Source organism: Hypomesus nipponensis, chromosome 22 (genome assembly GCF_054491055.1).
Source record: "Hypomesus nipponensis isolate SF chromosome 22, ASM5449105v1, whole genome shotgun sequence".
In the NCBI taxonomy this organism is placed as follows: Eukaryota; Metazoa; Chordata; class Actinopteri; order Osmeriformes; family Osmeridae; genus Hypomesus; species Hypomesus nipponensis.
Genome location: NC_140382.1, coordinates 9517115 through 9543715, shown reverse-complemented (window position 1 = coordinate 9543715; position 26601 = coordinate 9517115). Strand labels below are relative to the sequence as shown.

General features: G+C 47.6%; 3 protein-coding genes across 10 annotated transcripts in view; all 3 read left to right on the top strand.

Moving 5' to 3' along the window:
* zcchc7 (zinc finger, CCHC domain containing 7) overlaps nucleotides 1-9755 on the top strand; it is a 29247-nt gene extending 19492 nt beyond the window's left edge. For all 3 annotated transcript variants that reach the window (XM_084687116.1, XM_084687114.1, XM_084687115.1), the window contains 4 exons: nucleotides 144-179; nucleotides 7744-7839; nucleotides 7950-8067; nucleotides 8268-9755. In XM_084687116.1, the coding sequence (XP_084543242.1) occupies nucleotides 144-179; nucleotides 7744-7839; nucleotides 7950-8067; nucleotides 8268-8920 (903 nt within the window). In that variant the 3' untranslated portion in view covers nucleotides 8921-9755. The remainder of the gene's footprint in view (nucleotides 1-143; nucleotides 180-7743; nucleotides 7840-7949; nucleotides 8068-8267) is intronic.
* Nucleotides 9756-9874: 119 nt separating this feature from the next.
* pgm2 (phosphoglucomutase 2) lies at nucleotides 9875-15622 on the top strand. Of its 2 annotated transcripts, none has more exons than XM_084687117.1 (13): nucleotides 9875-10071; nucleotides 10915-11082; nucleotides 11263-11454; nucleotides 12453-12536; nucleotides 12656-12849; nucleotides 12948-13137; nucleotides 13232-13329; nucleotides 13445-13625; nucleotides 13805-13898; nucleotides 14236-14365; nucleotides 14469-14661; nucleotides 14778-14908; nucleotides 14982-15622. In XM_084687117.1, the coding sequence occupies exons 1-13, from the start codon at nucleotides 9997-9999 to the stop codon at nucleotides 15082-15084; spliced, it is 1833 nt and encodes a 610-aa protein (XP_084543243.1). In that variant the 5' UTR covers nucleotides 9875-9996; the 3' UTR covers nucleotides 15085-15622. The 2 variants fall into 2 exon arrangements, with proteins under 2 accessions (XP_084543243.1, XP_084543244.1); XM_084687118.1 differs by having other exon boundaries at nucleotides 9891-10071; nucleotides 10995-11082.
* A 595-nt stretch (nucleotides 15623-16217) lies between these two features.
* The window catches only part of tbc1d1 (TBC1 (tre-2/USP6, BUB2, cdc16) domain family, member 1), a 28356-nt gene continuing 17972 nt past the window's right edge, over nucleotides 16218-26601 (top strand). For 4 of the 5 annotated variants that reach the window (XM_084686638.1, XM_084686640.1, XM_084686639.1 and 1 more), the window contains exons 1-3: nucleotides 16218-16344; nucleotides 17354-18018; nucleotides 25897-26493. In XM_084686638.1, the coding sequence (XP_084542764.1) occupies nucleotides 17398-18018; nucleotides 25897-26493 (1218 nt within the window). In that variant the 5' untranslated portion in view covers nucleotides 16218-16344; nucleotides 17354-17397. Of the gene's footprint in view, nucleotides 16345-17353; nucleotides 18019-19575; nucleotides 19765-25896; nucleotides 26494-26601 lie in introns of those variants that run through there. The other variant, XM_084686641.1, reaches the window with a different exon arrangement.

Genomic DNA, 26601 nt, shown 5'->3' with positions numbered 1-26601 from the left:
CTGCTCTCTCAGCGTCACCTCATGGGTTCCTCCACATTCTTACTCTGCTAGACAATTACCCACACGCACAGTTTTCACATGTTTATCTTGTGCCCGCGTTTCTCTCATTTCTCTAACGGAGCTTTTTACTTTTCCCTCGACAGGCCTGCCCAGAAATTTGGCGACAGTACCACATCACGGTAAGGGTGTGTCTGTTTACTGCTTGTTTGTATAAAGACCGGTAGAGTATAATTGGCGAAACCATTGAGGCTTTATGTCCCTGAAGGTGTGTGTGTGTGTGTGTGTGTGTGTGTGTCAGAGAGCAGAAAGGTGTATGACAGTCACATGGGCCGCCTGTCATGGGGCTGACAGCAGTTGCTAAGGGAGGTGTGTGTTTCTGTGCGCGCACGCCCAACATCTGCTGAAATAACTTCTCTCTCTCGTGAGTGTGTGTGTGTGAGTGTGAGTGAGCGAGTGATATAGACCTCACCCTAAAAGAAAAGAGCAGCTTGTTTGTCAATTAAAAGACGTGATAAACCATGAAATGGCCTGCCAGCAGCACACAGGACAGGACGGGGGGAGGGGGGGGGGTGCACCGTGTGTGTGTGCCGTGAGTGTGTGTGTGTGCACCGTGTGTGTGTTTGTGCCGTGAGTGGGTGTAGTGGAGGGAGGTCTGTCTGTCACTCTTCTCTGTGGAGATTAATTAGCAGAGACTGTCTAATGGAAAGGCAGCATCGTTAAGGCCTGACTTACACAGCGGGAGAGAGGAGGGGGGAGCAGGAGAGGGGGGAGGGAGGGAATGGGGGATGGAGAGGGAGAAGAGGGGACATGGAGCGAACAGAGAGAGAGAGAGAGAGAGAGAGAGAGAGAGAGAGAGAGAGAGAGAGAGAGAGAGAGAGAGAGAGAGAGAGAGAGAGAGAGAGAGAGAGAGAGAGAGAGAGAGAGAGAGAGAGAGAGAGAGAGAGAGAGAGAGAGAGAGAGAGAGAGAGAGAGAGAGAGAGAGAGAGAGAGAGAGAGAGAGAGAGAGAGAGAGAGAGAGAGAGAGAGAGAGAGAGAGAGAGAGAGAGAGAGAGAGAGAGAGAGAGAGAGAGAGAGAGAGAGAGAGAGAGAGAGAGAGCTCATTGATGTTCATCTCCAACTCTGAACTGTAAGTGATTGGAGAGTTTTCCTTAGAGAAATGAACATTGGAAACAAAATGAATGAAAAAGAATAGTCTGCTGCATTTCCAGTGTCTTCCCTAGGTGTGTGTATTTACAAAAAGTGTGTCAAGGCCTGCTATTTCTGTGTGTGTGTGTGGTTGGGTGTTTGCGTGTTTGTTCTAGTAGTTTAAGGGGTGGTGGATTGTGACCCAGGTCTAATTGAAGTATTTAAGGTATTTAAGCACAGGGAACAGAAGGTCGTTACCAACCAAAAGTGGTGAGGGGTTTAGGGGAAATGCACGCACGCACGCGCACACACACACACACAGGGGAGTTCAGGGTCATAAGCAGTATCATGAATAAAATGAGGCTGTTTTAAACAGAAGAACCCCTATTATGTGTGTGTGTGTGTGTGTGTGTTCGTTCGAGGAGATGTGACTCTGTCACCTTCCGCTGGGCTCAGCCAGGTGTGAAAAGGCATTCTGTCAGACCTCTCCGCTGCTTTATCCCTGTGTGTGTGTGTGTGTGTGTGTGTGTGTGTCTCCTGCACCTGGCCCTTCACTAACAAACAAACTCATCCAGACCGCTCAGTATAGACCACAAAGCCCGGAGGGATTCACTGAGAGAGAGTAAGATACCGACACACATCATGGCAGTTACAACCGAAGACACGCAAACACACACAACATAGGAGATATATGCTGTTAAACAGCCAATGTGTTTTTATTGATAACCCTTACAATATGAATTTTCGAACACTCTCTCCCTTTCTCATCTCTCTCTTTCTCATCTCTCTCTCTGTCCCACTGTCTGTCTCTCTCTGTCTCTCTCCCTCTCATTGTCTCTCTTCATGCATCTCTCTTTCTCTCTCACTCCATCATTTTTGAAAATCAGCATAGTGATTGAAGGAAAACCACTTAATAATAACCTATCAGAGCTATGGGGAGAGGGAAGGGAGAAGGAGAGGAGAGAGGGAAGGGCATAGGAGAGAGGGGAGGTGTTGAGAGAAGGGGAGAGAGAGGGAAGGGATTAGGAGAGGAGAAAGGTCAAGAGAGGAGGAGAGATGAAAGGGAGGAGGATAGGGAAGTAAGGAAAGCTGGAAGAGAGAAATGAAGCAGCTTGGGGGGGGGTAGAGTGAAATAAGGAATGAATGGAGAGGGAGAGGGAGCGAGAGGGGGCATGCTGGAAGTTTAATGATCTGCTTTCTGTATACTGGCAGAATTAATTTGTGTAAAGATCAAGCACATGCACAACGCACGTATTATTTGAGTCCTTGTGCAAAGTCCAACGACCACACTGCCCTCTCTGGTGTGTAAGGAAACTGCATCCCGCACAGCATGATGGCTCCGCCCCAGTTAAACTGACTGACATGACTCTCTCTATCTGCACTGTGAGGAGGGGGGGGGGGAAGGTGAATGTGAGAGACTGACTCTTTTCCTCTGTCTTTCTCTGTCTCTGTTGCTCAGAGTAGCACAGAGTCACAGAGAAGGAAAGAAGCAGACATGTGGTGGAGGTATATCAGTGTGAGCATTGATTGGCTCTTAAGATTGTAGAGATGACTCCTGTATTTGTGTGTTTTATTGATTGGTGTGTGTGCGCGCATCTGTGTTTTGAGCAGGTCCTAGAGGTGTTATCACTGTGTCCTTCCCTTAGGGAACGTGTGTGTGTGTGTGTGTGGCTCTGACGGCGTCTATGCTGATGGTGGGGTTGGAGTGCCCCCTGGTGGTCATAGGGAGCATGACAGTCTGAGGTTAACCCTTGTGTTGCTGGACTGGATTTAGCTGGGACGGTAATAATCTGTGTGAGAATGTGTGTGAGGGAAATCGTATGAGGATGTGGTGGAAGAAGTGGACGAGTCTGTATCTGTGCCTGTGTGGGAGTCTGTGTGGTCGTGGAACTGGATGAGCGTGCGCGTGGCTGTGCAGTTCCGCACAAATGTCATTTTCTCTATTCTCTGTCCTTCATTCTTTGCTTTCTGCTGACCCAGAATGTTGGTCAGAAAATGGACCTTCCTTCCTTCCTCTCTCGGTCTTTGTCCCTTAGCTTACTCTCTCCAGCTCCCTCCTCCTACAATAAGGCCCATTCAAATGGAGGTTGTATAGAATCCCTTCAGCTCTTTTTAAGGAGTGTGGATAGCTGTGTCATCACAGTGTTATGTAGGCAGCCTGGAAACTCTGTGTGAGGAAGTGTGTGAGGAAGTGTGGGTGTTTTAGGGTGGCAAGAGAGAGACTTGGTTTAAGAAACTGGTCTTTATCCAGAGACTGTGTGGTGTGTGTGCGCGTGCATGTGTGTCTGTCACCAAACACTACCTGCTTCACACTCGGCTGGTCTTGGTAGAAACTACAGATTTTCATACAATGGGCAGAGTGAATAGATATCGAATAAGGTAGATTTAAGTAGATTGGTTTGCATCCCATGTTCCACCCTCCACACTCTGACCACATTAGCAGCACTGCCCTGAGAGTTTTTTTTCTCCAGACATGGCAACCCATGACATCACATCGTCATTATCTCTATTACTCGCAACTGAAGGCAACGCATCCTTTTCCCTCCCCATCTCCCTCCCGCCCGCCCTCCCTCCCTCCCTCCCTCCCTCCCTCCCTCCCTCCCTCCCTCCCTCCCTCCCTCCCTCCCTCCCTCTCTTCCTCTGCTTACCACTCTACCTCCTTTAGTCACTCCTCCTTTCTCGTTCTGTCCCTCTCTCGCTAAAAAGGAAATAGGGGCTCTAACTGATTGTTTTCAGTCTGATTGACTGACTGACGGGAGGAGATAGCAGGCGCCTGGGGGAATTACACTGCGTGTGTGTGTGATGGTGGGGGGTCGGGGGGGGGGGGGGGGTTAGGGCTTAGGTCTCAGGGTCGGAGGCTTTGTGAACTGGCAGACACAAAGGGGGACAGGAATCACATCTGGTAATATGCCCCCCCTTCCCCACCCACTGCATACACACACACACACACACACACACAGACACTCTGCATGTTAAGATGCAGCCAGGTGTAAGAGCTGCTATATTGGTATGACCCAGAAACCTCCAGTAGGATGCAGGCAAACATACACACGTGTGATGTATCTGTTTATATAGAAGTATCTGGAGGGGGTTCCAGAGTGTCTCCAGTCATCTTCACCAATGCTGTTAACCCTTCTCTAACTCTCCTCTCACTGTCCTGTAAACCTCCAATAACCCTCCAACCCTTCTACTAACTCCTCATGACGTCTCCAATCCCCTTCTCTAATTCTCCACTATTGTCTCCAATCTTCTCTACTAACTCTCTCCACTATCTCTTCACTGAAATCCGAAAACCTCTTCACTAACTCTCCACGTCGTCTCCAACCCTCTCCCCAACCTTCCACTAACGCCTGCAAAATGCTGCCCACCCTTTACTGTTCAGATCTCAGCTTGTGTGTGTGTGTGTGTGTGTGTGTGTGTTTGTGTGTGTATGAGAGAGAGAGAGACAGAGAGAAAGAGTGAGTGAAATAGTGAGAGAGAGAGAGTGTGCGTGCGGTGGGGGTCCACAGATTGAAGTCTGTAACAGTGTGAGCTTTGTGTGGGCCTGAGGATTAGCACGGCTTTGCCACCAGCCAAGGCAAGGAGCAGAGGAGAGCAGGGCTTAGAGGGAGAGGGAGAGAGAGAGGGTGTGTGTGTTGTTTAGAATCCTTGCATGTGGGAAAGTTGGTGTGTGTGTGAATTTACGGATGGCTGGTTGCCTGTGTCCATACAGACAAGCCCTTAGGACCACCCCCCCAATCCCAGCCCCTCCATACACACTTACACCAAGCATCCCTTTTCTCTGGCTGTCTGCTGTTGTGTCCGTCCACTACCACTACCAGACTCCTCTCACTGCCTCAACCGACGACCTTCTCCTACCACTTTTTCCTTTCATTTGCAGTGGTATTGAATGGTTACAATGTTAACCAACTATCTTTGTAGATTACTCTTGAGGTTTGAATTTGAGTATATTAATATGCACTACTCTGTCGGGGCATATATTCATTATAAAGAGCCACCCTGCCACCCACTCTGCCCTCCACGCTGCCCTCCACTCTGCCCTCCAGTCTGCCCTCCAGTCTGCCCTCCACGCTGCCCTCCACTCTGCCCTCCACTCTGCCCTCCACTCTGCCCTCCACTCTGCCCTCCACCCTGCCCTCCACTCTGCCCTCCACTCTGCCCTCCACTCTGCCCTCCACGCTGCCCTCCACCCTGCCCTCCACCCTGCCCTCCACTCTGCCCTCCACGCTGCCCTCCACGCTGCCCTCCACTCTGCCCTCCACTCTGCCCACCACTCTGCCCACCACTCTGCCCTCCACTCTGCCCTCCACCCTGCCCTCCACCCTGCCCTCCACCCTGCCCTCCACTCTGCCCTCCACTCTGCCCTCCACCCTGCCCTCCACCCTGCCCTCCACCCTGCCCTCCACCCTGCCCTCCACTCTGCCCTCCACTCTGCCTTCCACCCTGCCCTCCACCCTGCCCTCCACTCTGCCCTCCACCCTGCCCTCCACCCTTCCCTCCACCCTGCCCTCCACTCTGCCTTCCACCCTGCCCTCCACTCTGCCCTCCACTCTGCCTTCCACCCTGCCCTCCACGCTGCCCTCCACCCTGCCCTCCACCCTTCCCTCCACCCTGCCCTCCACTCTGCCTTCCACCCTGCCCTCCACTCTGCCCTCCACGCTGCCCTCCACCCTGCCCTCCACCCTGCCCTCCACCCTGCCCACCACTCTGCCCTCCACCCTGCCCTCCACCCTGCCCTCCACCCTGCCCTCCACGCTGCCCTCCACGCTGCCCTCCACCCTGCCCTCCACCCTGCCCTCCACCCTGCCCTCCACTCTGCCTTCCACCCTGCCCTCCACCCTGCCCTCCACTCTTCCCTCCACCCTGCCCTCCACCCTGCCCTCCACTCTGCCTTCCACCCTGCCCTCCACCCTGCCCTCCACTCTTCCCTCCACTCTGCCCTCCACCCTGCCCTCCACTCTTCCCTCCACCCTGCCCTCCACCCTGCCCTCCACTCTTCCCTCCACCCTGCCCTCCACTCTTCCCTCCACCCTGCCCTCCACCCTGCCCTCCACGCTGCCCCATGCCTATCCCTTGTCCATGTCCCATTAGCTAGTCTGATGTTTGTGATAAGCAACGAGAGAGAACGAGAGAATGAGGGGACGAAGGAGGTTTATCCCGTTAATTAATATTGTTTGCGACACACACGCCCAAACATACACTTTCTCTCTCCTCAACACACACTCACACTGTTTCCTCATTCCACACACACTCAAAGGCACACACATTCTCATAAACACACACACTTTCTTTCTCATCAATAGACACCAACCCAGACTGTAGGTAGATATAACAGGTGGATGGAAGAAAAGGAACAACATTTAATTAACTTTCTTCCTATCGCACATTTCTGCTACTGAATCACAACTCAAAGATGAGGTGTCCAAGGTCAAAGAGAGCGAGGGGGGGGGGGGGTTGGTGGAAGGAGGAGAGCGAGAGAAATATAGAGAGAAAGAGAGACAGAAACCTACAGCCAATTTACATGATGCATGAATGGGGGGGGCATGTAGGTTGGGGGGTTTAGACAGGGACTGTGATCTCCTGAGGGTGTGTGTGTGTGTGTGTGTGTTTGTGTGTTTGTGCGTGTGCGTTCCTGCGTGTGTGTTCCTGTGTGGGTGTGAGGGGTCTGTGATCTCCTGGCCTTTGTGATGGAGATGGGCCAAGCGGCCGGTCTGACCTGATAATGACGAAACACCCTAATAGCATTCATCCTTTCTGCCGCAAAACTACTCAAGCGGAAAAAAGAGGGAAGGGGGTGCAGGGGTGAGGGGGAGAGGCGGACGTGCCGAAGGGGAGGGTGTAGGTAGGAACCAAGGAGAGGGGGAAAGAGGGAGGAGAGGTGAGCTAAGCTATGTTTAAGAAATGACATGAGAAGGAAATTATTTGTAATCGTAAAATCTGGTATAGATGGAGGGGTAATGAGAAAGAGAGAAAGAGATGGATGGGGGCGAGGGGGGGGGTTGGGTTAATCATGTCTGCCAGCCTGCCTGCCTGTCTCTGCCTGTCTGTGTGTCTGACTGCTTGTCTGTCTGCCTGCCTGTCTGTCTCTCTGTCAGTCTGTCTGCTTGCCTGCCTATTCATCTGTCTGTACATCAGTCTGTGTGGCTGTCCATCAGCCTGGCTGTCAGTGTGTGTTCGTAGCAGTAAACGCACTGTGCTAGCCTCTCTCTCTCTCTCTCTCTTTATCAGTATATATTTGCTGTAAGCAGTCAAGCGCGGAAGGCTTTCAGAACAGTGGTCCACAGGGCATGGGACCTTCGGTTCAATGCACACACGCACGCACACACACACATACACACACTATAATATACAGGGTCATTACGGGTCCCTAACTATACCTAGCATAATCTGTCTCTTATCACCTCCATATTCATCCACAAACACTTTCACACACACTAACTCACACACTCAGAGAATACACAATGGTGGATCATTAATAAACGTACATCAAAAAAGAACCGTTAAACTGCTGTGTGGATGGGGTGGACTAGGTGGATGAACTGCTGAATAAACCCCTTCTAAAAGATCCTTCCTTCCTTCCCTCCCTTCCTCCTGCTCTACCCGTCTCCCTCACTCCAGATCCAGGCAGGTCCTCCAAAGGCGCTGCAGTCTCCGGATAATGGCAGAACTCCTCCCTACTGCTACAACTGTTCCAGGAAAGGACACTTTGGCCATGTCAGTACCGCCTCTACGAAATGGAAATGTGCTACCGTGGGCTGCTGTAGTCTTTACACTGAGGTTACTATATATGCTACTTACTGTGAATGTGTGTGTGTTTGTGTCAGGACTGTTCTCAGAGGAGAATGTTTAACGGAACATATCCCAGCACCCCCTACATTAACTACTATGACATCAAAAAGGATTTCAATCGCAGAGACTACCGAATACAGCAGAGGGTCCAAGGTATGTCACGCACGTGCACACAACTCGGTATGCATGCACACACAGATAGGTGTGGAATGCAGACTCAATTAAAAATCGCTCTTGCTTTCCCTTCCCCTCCTCCCCCAAACTCTCTCACCCATTTCTCTCTCCCTCTCGTTGCTCTCTATTTCCCTCACCATCTCTGTCTCTCTCTCCCTCTCCTTCTCTCTCTGTAACAGAGCTGATAGAGGCTGGCCTGTTTCCTTCAGAGCTCCAGACTCCACACACACCAGACGGACCGCCCAAGAAGAAACAGAAAAACTCAGCCAACCACTGCCCTAAACCCAGCCACACCCCTTACCAGAACCACAAACCAGTGCGCATCCCTAATCTCATCCATAACCAGAAACCCATGCCTGCTCCCGGGCAGAGCAAGCCAGGGCAGGCCAAAACATGGATGCCCAAAACCAAGATGGCCGACAAACAGCAGCAACATTCAAAACCAAAAATTCCTAAACATCTGAACACCCCCAACACCGGTTCTGTAGTTAAGAAACCAGCCACGTTGATGGTGGATGAAGCTCAGGACTTCCCTCGAAGTGGAGACCAGAAGAAGAAAAAGAAAAGGAAGAAGAAGAAGAAGAAGGAAGGTATGGTTCCTGAAGACCCCCCTGTGTTCTTCGACACCACCCCCTCTTCCTCAAGACCCCCACGGCCTGGGCTCCACCCCCCAGAAAGACTATTTGGGAAAGGGAAGACCAGCGCAGTGAAAAATAAGAAGATTAGAGCGAGAGGAAGGGACAGGAAGGCGGCTAACATGGCCGCCAATGAGATGTACCCCACAGACGAAAACCTGTTCATCATTAAACAAAGGAAACGCAAGAGTTTATAGGGTTAGTGACTGAAGAGAGGCTGTCTCCTGAAGGGTGTGCGTGTGTGCGTTTGAAATCAGAAGGACCCCTTACACCCAGTGTAACACTCTAGGCCTTACATCTCCACCAGGTGGACACAGAAGGAACTACACCTATGTCCTCATTGCTCGTGTCATAATCCAATATAACAGTAATCTCAGACTAGATCGGGGTTGGGTTTAGTGAACCTCAGTCAAGTCAACACAGACATCCATTTTCAGTCTGTTATGGGTTATGGTCAGAAAATTTTCCAGCTTTGCTTTTAATTTAAAGTTTGGATTATATTGAATTGTTGCAGTAATTATGGTCCAATAAGATGAGACGTAAAAAAATGTGATCTATGTATGACACTCATTTTTAACTACTTATTGAGTGCTATTGCATATTTATAATGTGCTTTATGATGACTGTTAACTCTTGCCTCTCACTCATTGAGGACCAGTCAGCTTGGAATCTGATGGATGGCCTTACTGTATTGTCAGACCTGGATCAAATACTATTGAGAACCTTAGGGGAATTAGAGTTGATACACTACATTTTTTGGCCTGTATCAAGTGCTCCTCAAGTATTTTAAGAAATGCGTTTGACCCAGGTGATCACAGTGACTTTACTTTTGTGTCAAACAGAACATTCACTGAATCTCGGCCAAGCAGTGTGCTACAACATGGTGGTACTGCTTTTGCAGTTGCATGAACAACTGAATCAGCATGTCATCTTTCAAGATTCAATTAAAATATTTAATTTAGATAAATGCTTCAAGTCTGTTCGGGGCGAGTCTATTCCACATTATCCATCTATTAAAGATCATTGTTTTGACGTGTTTATTTTATCGATTCTTTGGTGTCAGTTTGTTCGAATGAATGTTGATGTGTGTTTTGATGATCATCAATGACGTCATGCACGTACTACGGCTCTCATGACGCGCCTCAAGTAAACCCCGCCCTCTCCATATAGGAAGCGAATCCAACACTCAGTTTAAAGGTTCTTTGCTACTGTATCCAGAATTCAAGGCAGGTTACAATTTATTTGGTGCTACAACAAAGATTAAAGGGAAAATATGGAGAACGGTCTATCAACCACCGGTGACATAAAGTTGGATCACGCTATCAAGCAGTGGTTGGAATATGACAAGGTGAGTAGCTAACCTAGCTAGCTACATAAAATGTTAGTGGATTTGCCACGTTTGTTATAATGCCTAAATTTGAGAATAAAATTGCACTTTTTATGAATTTATCCCAATTCATGCCTGCAAAATAATTGGAAAGCACACGTAGTGCTAGGTCTATTAATCACATAGACTAGCTGTTATGTCAACTGAAGGTTTCGGTTGACAAACCATTCATACCACTGTAGACAATGTATATGAACTTCAGACAACATGGTATGAATGTGAAATCAAAAGACAGTCATAATATTTTGAATGCACAACGGATTTTAAATAATTCAAACTTGTACAGTTCTACATTTTAGCACACTGAAATATGCCCACGATTAGTTATTTTGACATTCAACAACGGGTGCCAATGAGTACAACCCTGGCGATACTACAACCTCTTCTGAATTATTGATTCAGTATAGCTTAAAACAGACATGCAAAACTGTCTCGAGACCCATCTAATTTAGGAATTTACGAAGGTATCTAAATCCACATGGTGGATGGGCATGGAAGGATTTCTCTTAATCAGAGTAACGTGCATCCATTTGACAGAAGCATGGAAAGCAATTCTCGTCACTAAAAGGAAATGGGACGCCACCAATCAAGCGGAATTAGTAAAGAAAATCAAATTAATTATGCCCCTAGATAACCTCGTAAGGAGGCTAGCCCACATAGCTAACCGTCTGGGTGAGTGTTGTCTTTGGAGTGAGACAGTAGGCTTGGTGTGGGTAGTTAGGCCTCACATGGAATAAGTTATGGTAGTGATGACTTTCACTGTGAACACTGTGATCATGACTGCCTTCACCACGTGTTTCCCAGAATCCCCTAACGGTAGCTCAGGTCCGGGAGCTGGTAAAGGAGGGGGCTCTGCTGGAGCTCAAAAAATGCTTTTCCTCCAGGATGGAGTTTGGCACCGCAGGCCTCCGGGCCGCCATGGGCCCTGGCACCGCCTGCATGAATGACCTCACCATCATCCAGACCACACAGGTAGAACGCACAAACAGGCAGTCAGTTACTCCATTGGGAGACATTTCCTGTAGTCCATAAACCGTCCTATTTAGACCCTGCTGAGTGATCTCCAATTATCTCCCTCATTCCACCCCTGTGTCTCTCTCTCCCCTCTCCTTCCATCCATCCCTGCCTCGTTCCCTCCTCCTCTCTCTACAGGGGTTCTGTAGTTACCTGGAGCAGTGCTTTGAGGACCTGCTGGACCGCGGTGTGGTCATCGGCTACGATGCCCGTGCCCACCCTGTCAGCGGTGGCAGCAGTCAGCGCTTTGCCAGGCTGGCTGCGGCCGTCTTCACCAGCCGGGGGGTGCCCGTCCACCTCTTCTCCGACATCACGCCCACCCCCTTTGTGGTGCGCCAGAACCTTCCCACGCACACTCACACTCTCATTAGCCCCTCACAAGGGAAACTACTCCACACACACCTCTCACCACTCACCGACTCTCACTCACTCTGGGGGCTGGTTCTGGCGGTGTGCTGGGAGAGGGAGTGTCAGAGAGACTCAGACACTGAGGTAGACGGAAGGAGGTGGGCAAACTCCAGTCCTTCCACAGACACGCACACATCCAGTGTGTTTGTTACGTAAGGTATAGTTTAAGGTTTCAGCTGCATGTTGACTCTGATACACATGTTATAGACTTTGTACACACACATTCATGTACCCCCGTGGTCTTCACAAATATTCTATAGACATTCGAACATGAGGACGACTCCGATTTAACAACCGTGATGTGCTGAGATCATACTGTGTAACCTTTCTCATGAATGAACATCGTGAATGAACAGAATGTCAACAGTGACCTGTTGTGACCTTTTAAAAAGCACATAGACACGCACTCTCTTTATTTTTCCCCTTCTCTCAAACAAATCCATTGCTCTTGGGCGCCAGCCCATCTAGGGTTCTCACCAATACTTGACAGCCAATCACAGTTAGGGCATGCCTTGCTCATGCACACATCACATGGACACACAGCCACCTTCTCTTAATAAAAGACCAGAACTTTTGAACCCACATTCACGTGATATCAATCTCTCACATTACACACAGGGTTATCTATAAATAAAGCGTGCTCTTTCCGGAGAGGGTATTGACTGTATTAGCCTGGCTCACACTGAAATAGATGTCAGCTTTAATGTTCTGCTGACAGTGTCAATAGCATTCTAACATCTCATGTATTTCACTTCTTCTCTGTCCTAGTACTTCTGTGTCTGTGGATGCCAGTCTGTTTACATGGCTGTCTGTGTAGACGAGGTATTGTCCTCAGACCTTGAACTATGGGGTGTTAAACTGTTTACATTCTCCCCCTCCTCTCCCCTCCCCGCTCTGCCCCTCTACCTCCCTCTCTCCAGCCCTTCACTGTGTCTCACCTGGGATTGTGTGCTGGCATCATGGTGACGGCCTCCCACAATCCCAAGCAGGACAACGGATACAAGGTAACTACCACCAGCCTATCACATTTGTATACATTTTGGGGGGAAACTAAATTGGTCTAGTTACAATGATGTAATTTAATGTTTCGATTCTGGTTCTGTCCCCCCCCCCCCTCCTCCAGGTGTACTGGGAGAACGGTGCCCAGATCGTGCCCCCCCATGACCAGGGCATCTCCAAGGCCATTGAGGAGAGCTTGGAGCCCTGGCCCCAGGCCTGGGACACCACCCTGGCTCTGAAGAGCCCCCTGCTGAAGGACCCCTACCAGGACACACACACACACTACTACAAGGCCATACAGAAACACTGCCACTACAGGTGAGGCCGCACGCACAAACACACAAGCACATACTCACACACACACATACACAATCATATACTCACTCACACCTCAACTTGATCTCACCCTCTCACAGGGACATCAACAAGAGTTCTGATGTGAAGATGGTGCACACGTCTGTGCACGGAGTTGGCCACGCCTTCGTCCAATCAGCATTCAAGGCATTTGACCTCCCCCCCCCGTATGCAGTGAAGGAGCAGAAAGACCCGGACCCAGAGTTCCCCACAGTGAAATACCCCAACCCAGAGGAGGGGGAGGGAGTTCTGGTATACACACACACACACACACACACATGTATCCATATCAAATGAGTAGTAAATACTAAACGGTGTATGTGTGCATGCCTTTGTTCTTTTGTAGACACTGTCATTTGCCCTGGCAGAGAAAGAGGGAGCCACTGTGGTTCTGGCCAACGACCCTGATGCAGACCGCCTCGCTATTGCCGAGAAACAGAAGAGGTGTGTGTGTGTCTGTCTGTCTTGGTGGGGGAGGGTGGGAGCTCCTGTCTGTAAGTGGTTTGTTCATCGTTTCTGCCAGGTCCATCTCTATTTCAGCTCTCTTGTCTTCCCCTAGTGGCCTGTGGCGGGTGTTTACAGGTAATGAGCTCGGGGCCCTCCTGGGCTGGTGGATGTTCTCCTGCTGGAAGAAGACCAACCCTGACTCAACAGCTGTGAAGAACATCTACATGCTGGCCAGCACGGTCTCTTCCAAGATCCTGCGGGCCATTGCCCTCAAGGAGGGTTTCCACTTTGAGGTGACACACATACAAACAGACACACATACACATACAAACACATACACACACTTGTACACACGTGCAACCACCCGACCACAAACACACTGTCATGGTTGCACACCTATTTGCACCACTCTATTTGTCTTGATGTGATTCTCTTGCTAGTGACCTCACTTCCTGTGTTCTCGGTTGAACAGGAAACACTGACAGGTTTTAAGTGGATGGGTAACAGAACCCGCGATCTGCTGCACCAGGGGAAGACTGTGCTGTTTGCCTTCGAGGAGGCCATAGGTACATGCACGCACAACACATACACACATCCATGTCATCATCTTTTTCAAGTGAGGAGTGTTGGCTGGGGTTAGAGAGAGGAAAGAGTAGAGGCTGTGTGTATGAAGCTTCATGTAAGGTTAACATAATTGTCGGATCCACAAACCAGGGTTGTATTAATTAAGGTCACATGAGGGATGTGTGTGTTGTACGTTCCTATATAATGAGATGATGTCTACCTTGTGTCTAATTGGATTATCATGCTAACTCGTGTGCGCTGCTGGCAAGAGCTGTGTGTTCACTGTGTTTGTCTACTATCATTAAATGTCAGTAAACTGTGTGGGTGCGTGCGTGCCAGGCTACATGTGCAGTACTGCTGTCCTGGATAAAGATGGAGTCAGTGCAGCAGCCATCGCTGGAGAGATGACGTCATATCTGGCAACCAAGAACACCACACTATCCCAACAACTAACCTCCATCTATGAGGAGTAAGTGGCACACAAACATACACTCTCACCCTAACTCTGACTAACAGACTAATAAGTCGCCCCCACCCCCCTCTCTGTTTCCCCCTCCCTCTCTCCTCTCCAGGTATGGTTACCACATCACTAAGAACTCCTACTTTATCTGCCACGACCAGGAAGTGATCCACACGCTCTTTGACAGGCTGCGTAACTATGGTGATAAGAAGGGGGCGTACCCCTCAGAGTGTGGTGGTTTTGCCATCACAGCTGTGAGAGACCTGACCACTGGCCATGACAGTAACCAGCCTGACAACAAGGCTGTAAGGACACACACACACTCCCATCACAGACAGTCAGACACTCACTGGTTGGTTTTTCTCTCTCCCTACTCCCACCTGTCTTCCTTACCTCTCTCCATCCCACTTGTCCCCCCTAGGTTCTCCCCACCAGCAGCAGTCCAATGATCACCTTCTCCTTCTCCAATGGGGGCGTGGCCACCTTGAGAACCAGTGGCACTGAACCCAAGATCAAATACTACACCGAGCTTTGTGCTGCTCCTGGCAACAGGTACACACACACACACACACACATACACACGCCTTCTCTGTCACTCATATTCACTCTCTCTCTCTCCTCTCAGTGATGTAGAGCAGCTGAAGAAGGAGCTAGATGCATTGGTGGAAGCTATTGTGGAGAACTTCTTCCAACCCAAGAAGAACAAATTGCAGCCAAAGCCTGAGTAACACACACAGTTACAACATTAAAGAGATTCCATGTAACTAGCATTCCTGACCAGTTGCCTTAGTCTGACAACGTACACACATTATTCTGACAAAGTACACAATCTTAACGACTGTAAAAAGGTGATTCTATCAAGTACAGGATCATTCTTTTTTAACTGAATGAGTTATTGACATGATTTAGATGCTGTATCTGCTGTGTTAAGATCATCTGGATCTCTGAGTTGTTCTGTGTGAATGATCTGTAACCAGCAAGGTCTGGGACCTCTACCTCAGATGGGTCTGGCTCTCTCTGGAGGATTTAACTTGAGGATTGATAGTCGCTTAACAGCTTTTGCTTTGTTTGCTATTTGTTTGCTATTTGTTTTGACTGTGTTCACTGGCCTACATTCCTGTCTGTCAAGCTTACATTACCAGGTGTATATCATGATATGTGGAAAGGAGATAATGTAATTTTAATGTTAACTGATTGCGCTATAAAACTGAAGTGGAGTGAGTGAAATTATTTAAGATGTGAAATAAAATAAGATATCTAAATGCATTAATATCGACATAATCGTTTTTCTTAATTGAGTGTTTTAATTTTTATGTCATTTTGATTCAAATGAGATGGGGGCAAGTTGACGCGAGTCCGCCAGTGCCACCTATCGGGAAATGGTTCAAAGAATCGATTTAGAGAATTAAAAAGAAATGGTGACGTTCTTCCGCGATTAACCATGCCACCGTTTTAGACGTTTATTTAGGAAGGTACTGCACTCTGAGAACATTCTTACATTTTCGACTTGGAAATTGTGTAAGTGGTGTTGTTAGGCTACAATGTTTTGTACTTAATATTTGATAATATTATGTTGCCTGTTTCCAATCCCTTTCCAGATGCTTATATAGTGTAATAGTCAGATGCTTTTTAAGCGTCATTAAAAAAAGTATGTAACTCAAACTATAGTTTCACCTATGTGTCCTCTCTACCGTATTTTTCTTTTTTTCGCAAGTATGTGTGTTGCGTGTGAGTCAATAAGGATGTGAGTTTGATCACTATTCAATCATCTGTTATCCTGAGCACCTTGTGTTGGGTCGGAGAGGGGAGCCAGGCCTCTGTAGCCCGAATCTATTCTTAGCTTCCGGAGTGGACGACGGGGGGCAACAGGAACAGCCTGGTGTGTCTCAGAGTTTGATACGTTACGGACCTAGTTTATCGCAAAGCCGCACTGTCACCGACCCACACACTCAGTTTCTGTGAGGAAGTACGTCGATCGTTAATAACAGGTACGAGTTGCAAGCTTCTGGTGATGGTTTCACTGTGGTGGCTGTTGTAACGGAACCCTTAGAGACAATTACATTGACTTCACAAATAGAGCTGCTGTAGTGTGGAACATGGTTCCGCAAGACCAACCAATGTGCGAGCGCGACATTGTTCGTAACCCACTAAAAGTAAAATAATGTTTTATGCGTTGACAGGTGTAAGCGTCTGTCTAACATTAACAGTTTTCCTTGAACACTGCGTCTATTCAGATTTAGTCTACCGTATCGAAAGGTGTTAAATAGCATACTTTTTAATGTCAAATGGACCTTGATGTTGTGGTACGTTCACGATGTTCTCTTCCACACCCCGTGTCGTTGTAGCTAATCATATTTTAATTTCAATCACGTTCTCAACCTTGATCTAGATACACTGCAAGGTTAAACGTGACATGTAGAAGTTTTGATAACTTAAAGCGATATTTTTGTATTCTACTATGTTCTGCTGAGAGTTGACCCTTGCATAATGTTTGCATATTATGCCGCTATCTGGAAGTTGTTTTTCTTTCACTCTATAGGGCTGCATACTACAGTACAACAGTTGTACATGTCATGCCTGGTTATTTTTACTCACTGCTGGGTGTGTGTGTGTGTGTCTGTGTGTGTGTGTGTGTGTGTGTCTGTGTCTGTATATATCATGCTGAGGAGATTTATGAGTGCGTTGATTGACCATGAGAGTAGGCAATGACCGTATTACTTGTCACGCAGTGGGCCAAGTTTGCTTGCCAATCAAATGATCTGTGTGGTGTGTTTGTGTTTCCGAGATATAGCCAAGCTTTCAAGTGTGTGCCTTAATGGCATCATGCACTAATGAAATGTCAGACAGGTGTTGATATACACACTCTTCTTGACCCCAAGCCCACTGAGTGTGTGTGTGTTAGTATACAAACACTCCTCCTGGAACCCATTCTGTTTGTGACCTGTCAACCTGTAGACTACAAAAAAGAAACCTAACTGTAATATTATGCTTCACCAGTCAGGTCTTTTTTCAAGAGGAAGTCCTCTCCATCCTCTCCAACCATGGAGGGGTTGTTCTTCGAGGTGAAGCCCAGGGACAAGGCCCTCAGCCTGAGGAGTTCCAAGGACCCTCTCCCCAGCAGCCATGGCTCTTACCAGATCCCTCCCTCCCTCCCTGACTACCCTCTCAGGGGTGGTGGTGGTGGTGCTATGACTGAGGCAGAGAAGGAGGACCAGGAAGAGGAGGAAGAAGAAGTCCAGTATAAACTGACCTTAGTTGGGTCTCTACCCGTCCATCCTCTTACCACCATGTCCATGCTGCCCTGGGTGGTAGCTGAGATCGTGAGGCCTCCGGCTGGAGGGGGTAGACCTGAGGCTCCTGGTTCTGGACACACACACCTCCGAGGCAGGAATCTGGACCATGTTCCTTCTACCACTGAAGGACACAACCAGTCTGTGTGTCTGTGTGTATCAGCATCCAGGGTGCAGTGTGTGTGTGTGATGGTGGAGGCGGGGCTCAGGAAGGCATGGGACCCCCTCACACACACTGTGCTGTTTGAGTGTCGCCCCCACCACCTGACCAAGCTGCTACACAACAGCCAGCAGCCCAGCAGCTTCGGCTGCATGCTGAAGGACACAAACACCTGCACCTGCTACGTCTTCCAAAGCTGCGACAGCACCAAGGTAACTGTGTGTGCATGTGTGTGTGTTGGGGGTGGGAGGGTTGACATTAAAAACCCTAATCTGTGATGCCAGAATCCTTCACACATACACACGCTCAGCTGCTCCGGGTACGCATGGAGGCAGGTCTCACATTACAGACACAGAGAGAAAGAAGATGAAAAGAGAAACAACATTGTGTACGTGTCTGTGTGGGAATGTGTGACCGCATCAGTATTTGTTATGATGAAAGTAGCTGAGAGACATGGGATCTAGTCATGTTATTTCAGGAATTTGTACACCCACCCCAACACACAACATCAATGCACACATACCAACACACTCCCATACAAACCCATCCCCCAACAATAACCTCGCACACTAACATACAACCACCCCCAACACACACACACAAGACCAACACCAACACCCGATGGAGTTAAGCTGTCAGTCACTTCTCAGGGTGGGTCAAATTAGACATGGTGGCCATCTTTCTTTTCCTTCATCTTTGTGGCTGGTCATGCCACCCATTCCAAACATGTCTGACATACTAATGAGCCAGACAGTTTGACACCATCTAAGAGATGTAGGGAGAAGAACCAGTCAAAAACCTGGACATCTCTCTATCTCATAAACAGGATGTAGAACTAGGCTACAATGGAGACCACTTCCTGAGACTGAGCTATTGGTGAATAAATCAATGAGCATCAAGTGACTGAAACGTAGGTAAACCAGTGTAGTTCTGTTTGTGCGTATGAGAGAGTTGTGTTCTCAGTCTTCTTTTTCCTTTGATTATCTACAGTGTCAATCCCTTCTCTCTTTACTCTCACATACACTTACCCACTCTCCCTCTATATATCTATTTATCTCCTTCCTTGTCCCTCCCTCTCCCTCCATATTTCCTCACTTTCTGTGGCCTGGCCACCTGTTAGTCTGGTGCTGTCCCAGTGCAGGCGCACACACATGTTCCACTATGCTTACTACTGTGTGCATGTCTTAGAACAGTAGGCTATATTTCAAAATCGGCCAAGACATTGGATAATTATGTAGGATTTAGTATTAGTTAACTGCCAACATTCCTGAAAGAGAGAGAACACGAATGAGATAATCCCTTCATGCCACAGCCACACTGTGGCGCTGTTTAACCGTGTATTCAAAAATATACACATTTTAAGCTCCGTTTTCAACGTTAATAGGCTAATGTTCAAGGGTCATGTTCATGTTATTTTTTTGACCCATACCTTTGTTCGAAGAAACCAGACACTTGAATAGTTTAGCTATACTTTTCATCACTTTTCTTTGAACTTCCCATTAAGTCATTTCTGAGTGGGTAACTCAAATTTAAACCCTTTGACATTAAATTCCTCCGTTACTTTTGACTCTCCCATGACGTTTGACCAATTGGACACTGGATATCGTATCCAAATGTCATCATAAACTTCATAATTGTTTGCAATAAAGTGTTCTAAAATGCAATGTAACCTACACGATGTGTTCTGAGGTCAAGCTTAAAATGTATCAAACTCGTTGGATGGTTTGACACATGGAGTCGCGCGCCTCTTAGACAGCGGTTTCTTCTGTCTAAAGCCAGGCTCGAGCGAGGAAGGGGTGTCAACTTCCCACTGAAAGGGCTACTCACTAAACCGTTCCTTCAACGGCGGAATACCTAAACAGTAGCTCCTTACACTCTTAGGAAAGTTTATGGCGGATGGGATGAGAGCGCGTCTCCAAAAACTCAACTTGTTCAATGTCAAGACGGAACCAAAAGCTGTAAGTGTACTAAAAGTTGAAGTTTTGTAATATATTAGCAAGCTAACGTTAGCTACTACTGTAGTAGCAATATCTGGCTAGCTAGCATGGAATGGGAATACAGTATCAATCAAGCAAAGCAAGCAACCAGCTAGTTGTAGCCACAATAGCTAACTGGGTAGGTTATAAACTTTTTGAGAATATAAAAAACAAATTAACGCTACATTGATTGAAGCTGTTTGGTTGCATTGTAACACAGTAAAAACATTGTCATTTCAGCGTTACATCCAGGGCATATTGTTTATTGGGTGTAGTCTTATGATGCGTTGCTGCCTAATCTACAGTACAGTACTAGTAGTACAGTGGTGATTGTTAACTTCAGACGTCAATATGGAAACGGTCAAATGCTCTCGTTGTACACTTTCTTACCAAGTCAGTGATGTTCAAAATACATTTGATAGTATCTGATACATTACAACGCACTGTCTGCACATTGTTTTCTTGATAAAATGAGTGTGAAACTCAAAATGACAAGCCGCCAGTCTGTGTGTAAGAATTCAAGTTTTACTTCACACAAGTATTGAGAAAAGGAAAGTGAAGGACAGTGACGTATTGTGTGCAGGTTAATTACCTTTCACTGAACTAAATGATGAATGTGTTAATGATTGTATTGTGTGTAATGAGAGCCTGTGTCTGTTCCAACATCACATGTGTTTTTTTGTTGTTACATTAGCAGTGTTCAGTGTGTATGCTGGATTGTGTGGGAGGTGACATGTTTGATAGGCATCATGTCAAGGTTTGTAACAATGTTGCAATATTGCTGAGGTCAGGGAAGGAATCTGCTGTTCCTCAGAAAATGACAAAGAACACTGATAACAACAAACTATCTTACTATCCTGCCAGTGTGTTCTGAATACCTGGGGTGACATTAGTTACATGAACATTCTGCTTCGTTTTTCTCTAAACATACACAGTGTGTGAGTGTGTGAGTAATGGTGGTGTCACCTCCAGTCCATTGTATGCTTGCCAGAACTGCACTTCTGGATTTGAAGGAGTACCAGTCTGTGTACCGTATTAGTCACACACACACTCTCTCCCCCCCCCCCTTCTCTCGCCCTCCCGCATGCGTTTAAAACATTTTTATACCACCTTCCACCTCAGCTCATGTGACACTGTGTCACTCCCCAGTTTTTCAAAAACAGAGCATTAAACCAGGGAAGAGAGAGAGAGAGAGAGAGAGAGAGAGAGAGAGAGAGAGAGAGAGAGAGAGAGAGAGAGAGAGAGAGAGAGAGAGAGAGGTATCTTAATTGTTTGTGGTTAACTATGGTACAGTAGGTCACTGTGTTTGTGGCGGTCTGGCTGTCTAAGGTGTAGTATGTGTTGTGGGTAGTTGCTATTCCTGGTCTTTGTTCACTAATACCAACCCGAGGTCTGACTCAACCAGTTCAATAATCCCTTTAAGATTAGATAGGCAAGAGGTCTGGTCTATCATGCTCCCCACTTGGTATTCACTTTAGTTCACGATCAGACAACAACCCTTGAATCTCTTTCTCTCCCCCTGTGTGCATGTGTGTGATCACATTTCAATGAGCCAGCCACCATCTTCAAGCTAGTCTTGAGGATTCTGTGAAAGTAGTGACATCACTGTCTTGGACTGTGTCTGTCTCCCTCAGTTAGACCTTCCTTCTCTGGTCTTCTCCCACTCTCAATCTATTCATCCTACCTTCCTCCTAACTCTCCTTCTTCCTTCACTCCATTCATCCCACCGTCCCATCTGTTCTTGCTGATTTCTCATTGGTATAAAGAATTTGTGTGTGCACCATTTCTCTGTGACATGTCAAAGAGCAGACACATTGCATTTAGCAGATGCTTTTATCCAAAGCGACTTACAAGAAAGAGCAAAAGGTGCATAGGTCAATGATCATAAATGACGAGATAGCCCCAAAACAATGTAGGTAGCTAAAACAAGACGCATACATTGTGAAAAGCAAATAATAGGGAATGGGTAGAACCAGAAGAAAATTTAGTTAAACAAGTTACAATTAAACAACATGATCCTCAAAAGTGCCCAGAGTGTACCTGGAGGAAAGTTAAATCAGTTACAACTAACCAAAGTGCATCAAGTCCCTCAATAATTGTGTTCCTGGAGGAAATAAGGAAACAAATCCTTCTTAAGTGCCGTTGTACTCCCGGAACAAGTGCGTCTTTAGCCTTTTTCTTGAAGGTGGAGAGACAGTCAGTATCTCTGATGGAGGTGGGGAGATGATTCCACCATTGGGGGGCCAGACAGGAGAAGAGCTTGGGTTGGGAGCGGGCATTCTTGAAGAAGACAGTAGGTGGCGGGTGGGGGTGTAAGGCTAGATGGGAGACTGGATGTAGTCGGGTGCAGTCCTGTTCACCGCTTGGAAGGTCAGTACCAGGGTTTTGAATCTGATGCGGACCGTGATGGGTAGCCAGTGGAGGGAGATGAAAAGCGGGGTAACATGGGAGCGTCTGGGTAGGTTGAAATAAGTAATATCCTTCGCTCTGAATCCTCTGGAGAGGGCGGGTTGCGCATGCTGAGAGACCGGTGAGAAGCAAGTTGCAGTAGTCCAACTTGGAGAGGACCAGTGCTTGGACTAGGAGTTGGGTTGAATGGTCAGACAGGTATCTCCTGATCTTCGAGATGTTGTAGAGGGTGAATCTACACGACCGGGAGACTGCAGCAATGTGGGCAGTGAGGGTGAGCTTGTCATCCATGGTAACCCCGAGGTTCCTGGCAGAGGATGAAGGGGTCCACGTCGCAGCTTCCAGGGTGATTGAGAGATTGTCGGAGGTGGAGGGTTTGGCTGGGATGATGAGAAGTTCTGTTTTGGCGAGGTTGAGCTGGAGGTGGTGCTTGGTCATCCAGGCGGAGATGTCTGTGAGGCAGGCCTCGATTCTAGGTGAGATCCACTGATCAGTCTTTGGGAACGACAGGTACAGCTGCGACGTTTGTATGTGTGCCTTACTTTTAACAAACCTTTGAAGCAGAGCCGCTGTAATGATACGGCAATGCAATTAGAGGGAGAATGGGTGAAGAAGGGCGGTATGATGGTGAGAAAGTAGTAAAGAAATAGGGAGCGGTAAACGCATGTTCTCTGATAACCACTCGATTGGTGTTTGTTTTGTGTTTTCTGACCTTGCACAGCCGTGGGTGCAAGTGTGTTTCAGCTTCTCTGTTTGTGCCACTTCCCTGCCTGTTAGGTGGTTTAGATGTATCTGTTCCTCAACCAGAGGATACACACAGACACTGCTGTCATTTTCACCACACTCTAACACACCTTTTTTTTTTGCCCAGCTACCTTCCTGTTCCAGCTACAGTGTCAGTAACTGTTTGATTATTTCCAGTGCGAACAAAGTTTTTGGCTGACAAAATGTAGCTCATGGTAAAAAAAAAGGAACCTCGGGGTTACCATGGATGACAAGCTCACCCTCACTGCCCACATTGCTGCAGCTCCCGGTCTTGTAGATTCACCTACAACATCTGGAAGATCAGGAGATACTTGTCGGAGTAGGAGGAAAAGATGCCTATATCTTTCTCTCCTCCTGTCATCATCCTAGTACTCCACCATTTCTGTTCCACAATGGCAGAATACATTCATCAAAGAGAGGAGGAAGGAGAAGGTGGTAAAATGTGAGAGGATGAGGTGAAGAAAGGTAGCATAGGTAAAGGCAGAAAGGTACCATTAAGGCTAGTATCTGAGTGTGGCATGGTGCTGTAGTGAGGGATGAAGAGAGTTGCAATAGAGTGAGGAAGGGAGGGCCGGCTGAGGCAAGATCATTTTGTGAAAGAAAGACAAAGGAGGAAGTCTTCTGCTTAGATCCCTCTGTTCCCAGGGTCAGGGTTTTCCGGAAAGAGGGGATGCTGTAAGACATTGCCTAACCAAGATATTGACAGAGAAATAAGAAAAGACTGAATTAGGGAAAGAGAGGTTATCAACTTTTCAGTAGGTATGGATGTATGGTTTGTGTTGCAACTTGCACCATTAGCTTGGCTTTAAACTGACTTCGAAGCACATGTTGTAATGAGAAAGAGTCCAAGAGATGGAAGCCAAATGTAGGTTTAATGCAGGTTGGTAGACGGGAAAGAAGAAGCTGGTGTGGTAGGACTCAAGGGGAGGTGGCAATATTTAGTATTGTGATATCAAATCGTAAGCTGAGTGTGTTGTTACACCCCTAGCTAGACAGTCTATTTTTCACATCTGGACATTCACTGTCAGGCTCAAGGCTACCATGCATGAATGAGTCTTGCAGATCACACTGCATTGGCCTAACCCTAACCTATTCATAAGCAAACTAAACTCCCTGAGCTTTGTTAGGCCCAAACTAACTTTCTACTTCTGATCAACCCCTGTATTCACCTCCCTCAAAAGCATGTTTGCTCATAGAGTATACGGCTCAAATGAGCATTGTCACATTACAACCTAGTTAAAGTGTGACAGTTGTTTCTAGGAAAGACCAGGGTTTCCTGCAGCACTTGGCAGTTAAGGCGGCTGCCTTAACAACACACGCCTGCCGCCTTGACTACGTTGTTTTTTAGCGATATTCGCTGTGTTTCCGCAAGTTTTCTCTGCCAGTTTTCTCCCTTTCATTCCAATGGCAGTCTTCTTTCTCTAGAGCAGTGGTTCTCAACCCTGGTCCTCAAGTACCCCCTGTCCTGCATGATGTTTCCCTGCTCCAACACACTTGATTCAAATGAATGGGTTGTTATCTAGTTATGCAGAAGCTTGCTAACGACCATTCATTTGAATCAGGTGTGTTGGAACAAGGAAACATCTAAAACATGCATGACAGGGGGTACTTGAGGACCAGGGTTGAGAACCACTGCTCTAGAGAACTTCGTTTTTGGAGGAGAACCACCCCCCCCCCCCCCCACACACACACACACCCCGTCCATCAGCAAATCTCACCCTACCACCTTGACTAACACATTTCTGCAGGAAACCCTGAAAGACCAAACACTCACGCACACACGCTGGCTCAAACATAAGCAACTAACTAGCAGCAAATTAAACATGATCATTTAGTTCTAATATCAGAGATCAGGCCTCTGCCTTGACTAGTTCATTATGAGTGTAAGTATGTGCATAATGTTTGTTGTTTGAGTGAGCACTTGGTTCTTAATGAAAAGCTCTACTCTAGTTCTAGACACAGAGTTAGACCCAAACTCGGATCTGGATTTAGACAAGTCATCTCCAGTCAGCTAGTAGTACTAGGCTATATCTTCAGATCAGGGTGTTATCCTGGTAGAGATGATCCTGAAGGTAAACTGGGACACAACAGAATCACACCCAGACAAGACCCAGCAGGACTTGAACATTCTGCTGCCTCACAACAGCCAAACCACTGGATGGTTAGGTCAGACACCACAAGTATTACACACACTCTCTCCCTTTCCTCTCTTTCTCTCTCTTTCTTGAGGGATGCATTCAGATGTGACTTATTTCTGTCATCTCAGTGTTGGTACTGTTACCACTTGCCAGTTCTTGGAAGCTGTTCAAGTTTTCCACAAAAGACAACTTGGCGAATTATTATACGGCCTGTAGTTTAAACTTGTTTGCTGGAATGTCAAAAATCCTTCCAAATCTCTGTGATGTGATTTCTACAGTGTGTGCGCACAAGTCATAAGCCTGGGACTGAATACGTATGTGAGGATTCAGGTCTCCTCATAGCTCACACCACCAGAAAATACACACACACACACACACCAACCTTCTGATATTCTAGATTAGGAATTGGAAAATGACCAAGCTCGCGGTGGTCAATGTTCAACAATCTACAGTTTGAGGAGCACATTTTGGACTACTGAAGATTGCCTCACTCTCGCTCTATCCCTCTTATCCCCTCCCCTTTCCTCTCTCTCTCTCTTGCACATCTGACATTTCCAGCTGAGCCACTTTTTCCCCCTATAACTTAGAAGTACACAGAACACACCTTATACAGGCCGTGGCTGTGCAGCTGTGGGTGACGTTGTCTCCCAGCCAATTAGCAGGAGATTTGCAACCATAAAGACCTCATTATAGTTGGTTAACAGCAGCAGCAGTGGGCTATGTGGTGTTGGGTTTTGTGTCTAGTTCACAAATCTCTCTTTTTGTCCGTGTCTTCCTCCTCCATTCTACCACCTTCTTCCAGGTCCCTGAGATCATCAGTACGCTACGGCAGGCTGGTAAGAGCTCGGCGCGCAATGATGACATCACAGACACAACCAACCACCCTTCTGATGCTTCCAAGGGTAGCAGTTCCGAAACATGCACCTCATCGTCCTTGGTTGCCACGGCGACCTCCGTGCCAACAAACGCAGTCGCTACAGCAACCACTTTCGCCAAGAGGTTTGAGGTACTGTTCTGCGGCCGCGTGAGCGTCGCTCACAAGAAGGCCCCGCCCGCTCTGATCGATGAATGCATCGAAAAGTTTGGCCAGTCACGGGCAAGCGGGGCGGGGCCTAAAGGAGGTGGAGGATTGGTCGGGGGATTGCGCAGGGCTCTGGCATTCCAAAATGGGACTGTTGGCGGAATCACGGGACTGGGTAATGAAGGAACAGACAGCCCCCCCGGTGGTCGGAGGCCGGTGCTGTTCAAACGAGACCCCAGCTTCCCCTGTCTGCAGGCCTTGGACGAGAATGGCTTGTCACCAGAAATCCACTCCTCTTCCTCCTCGTCCGACTCACACACGCAAGCTGTCGGGGTGCAGCCAACCAGCCTGCAGGAGAACAGGACCATGCTGTTCATGGTGGGAGATCTACTCAATCACACACACACACTGACTCACATATTTGATCTGTACTGCTGACTTTGTATTCTTATTTAACGAGGAGAGAGAGTGGTATCCTCAAGGCCT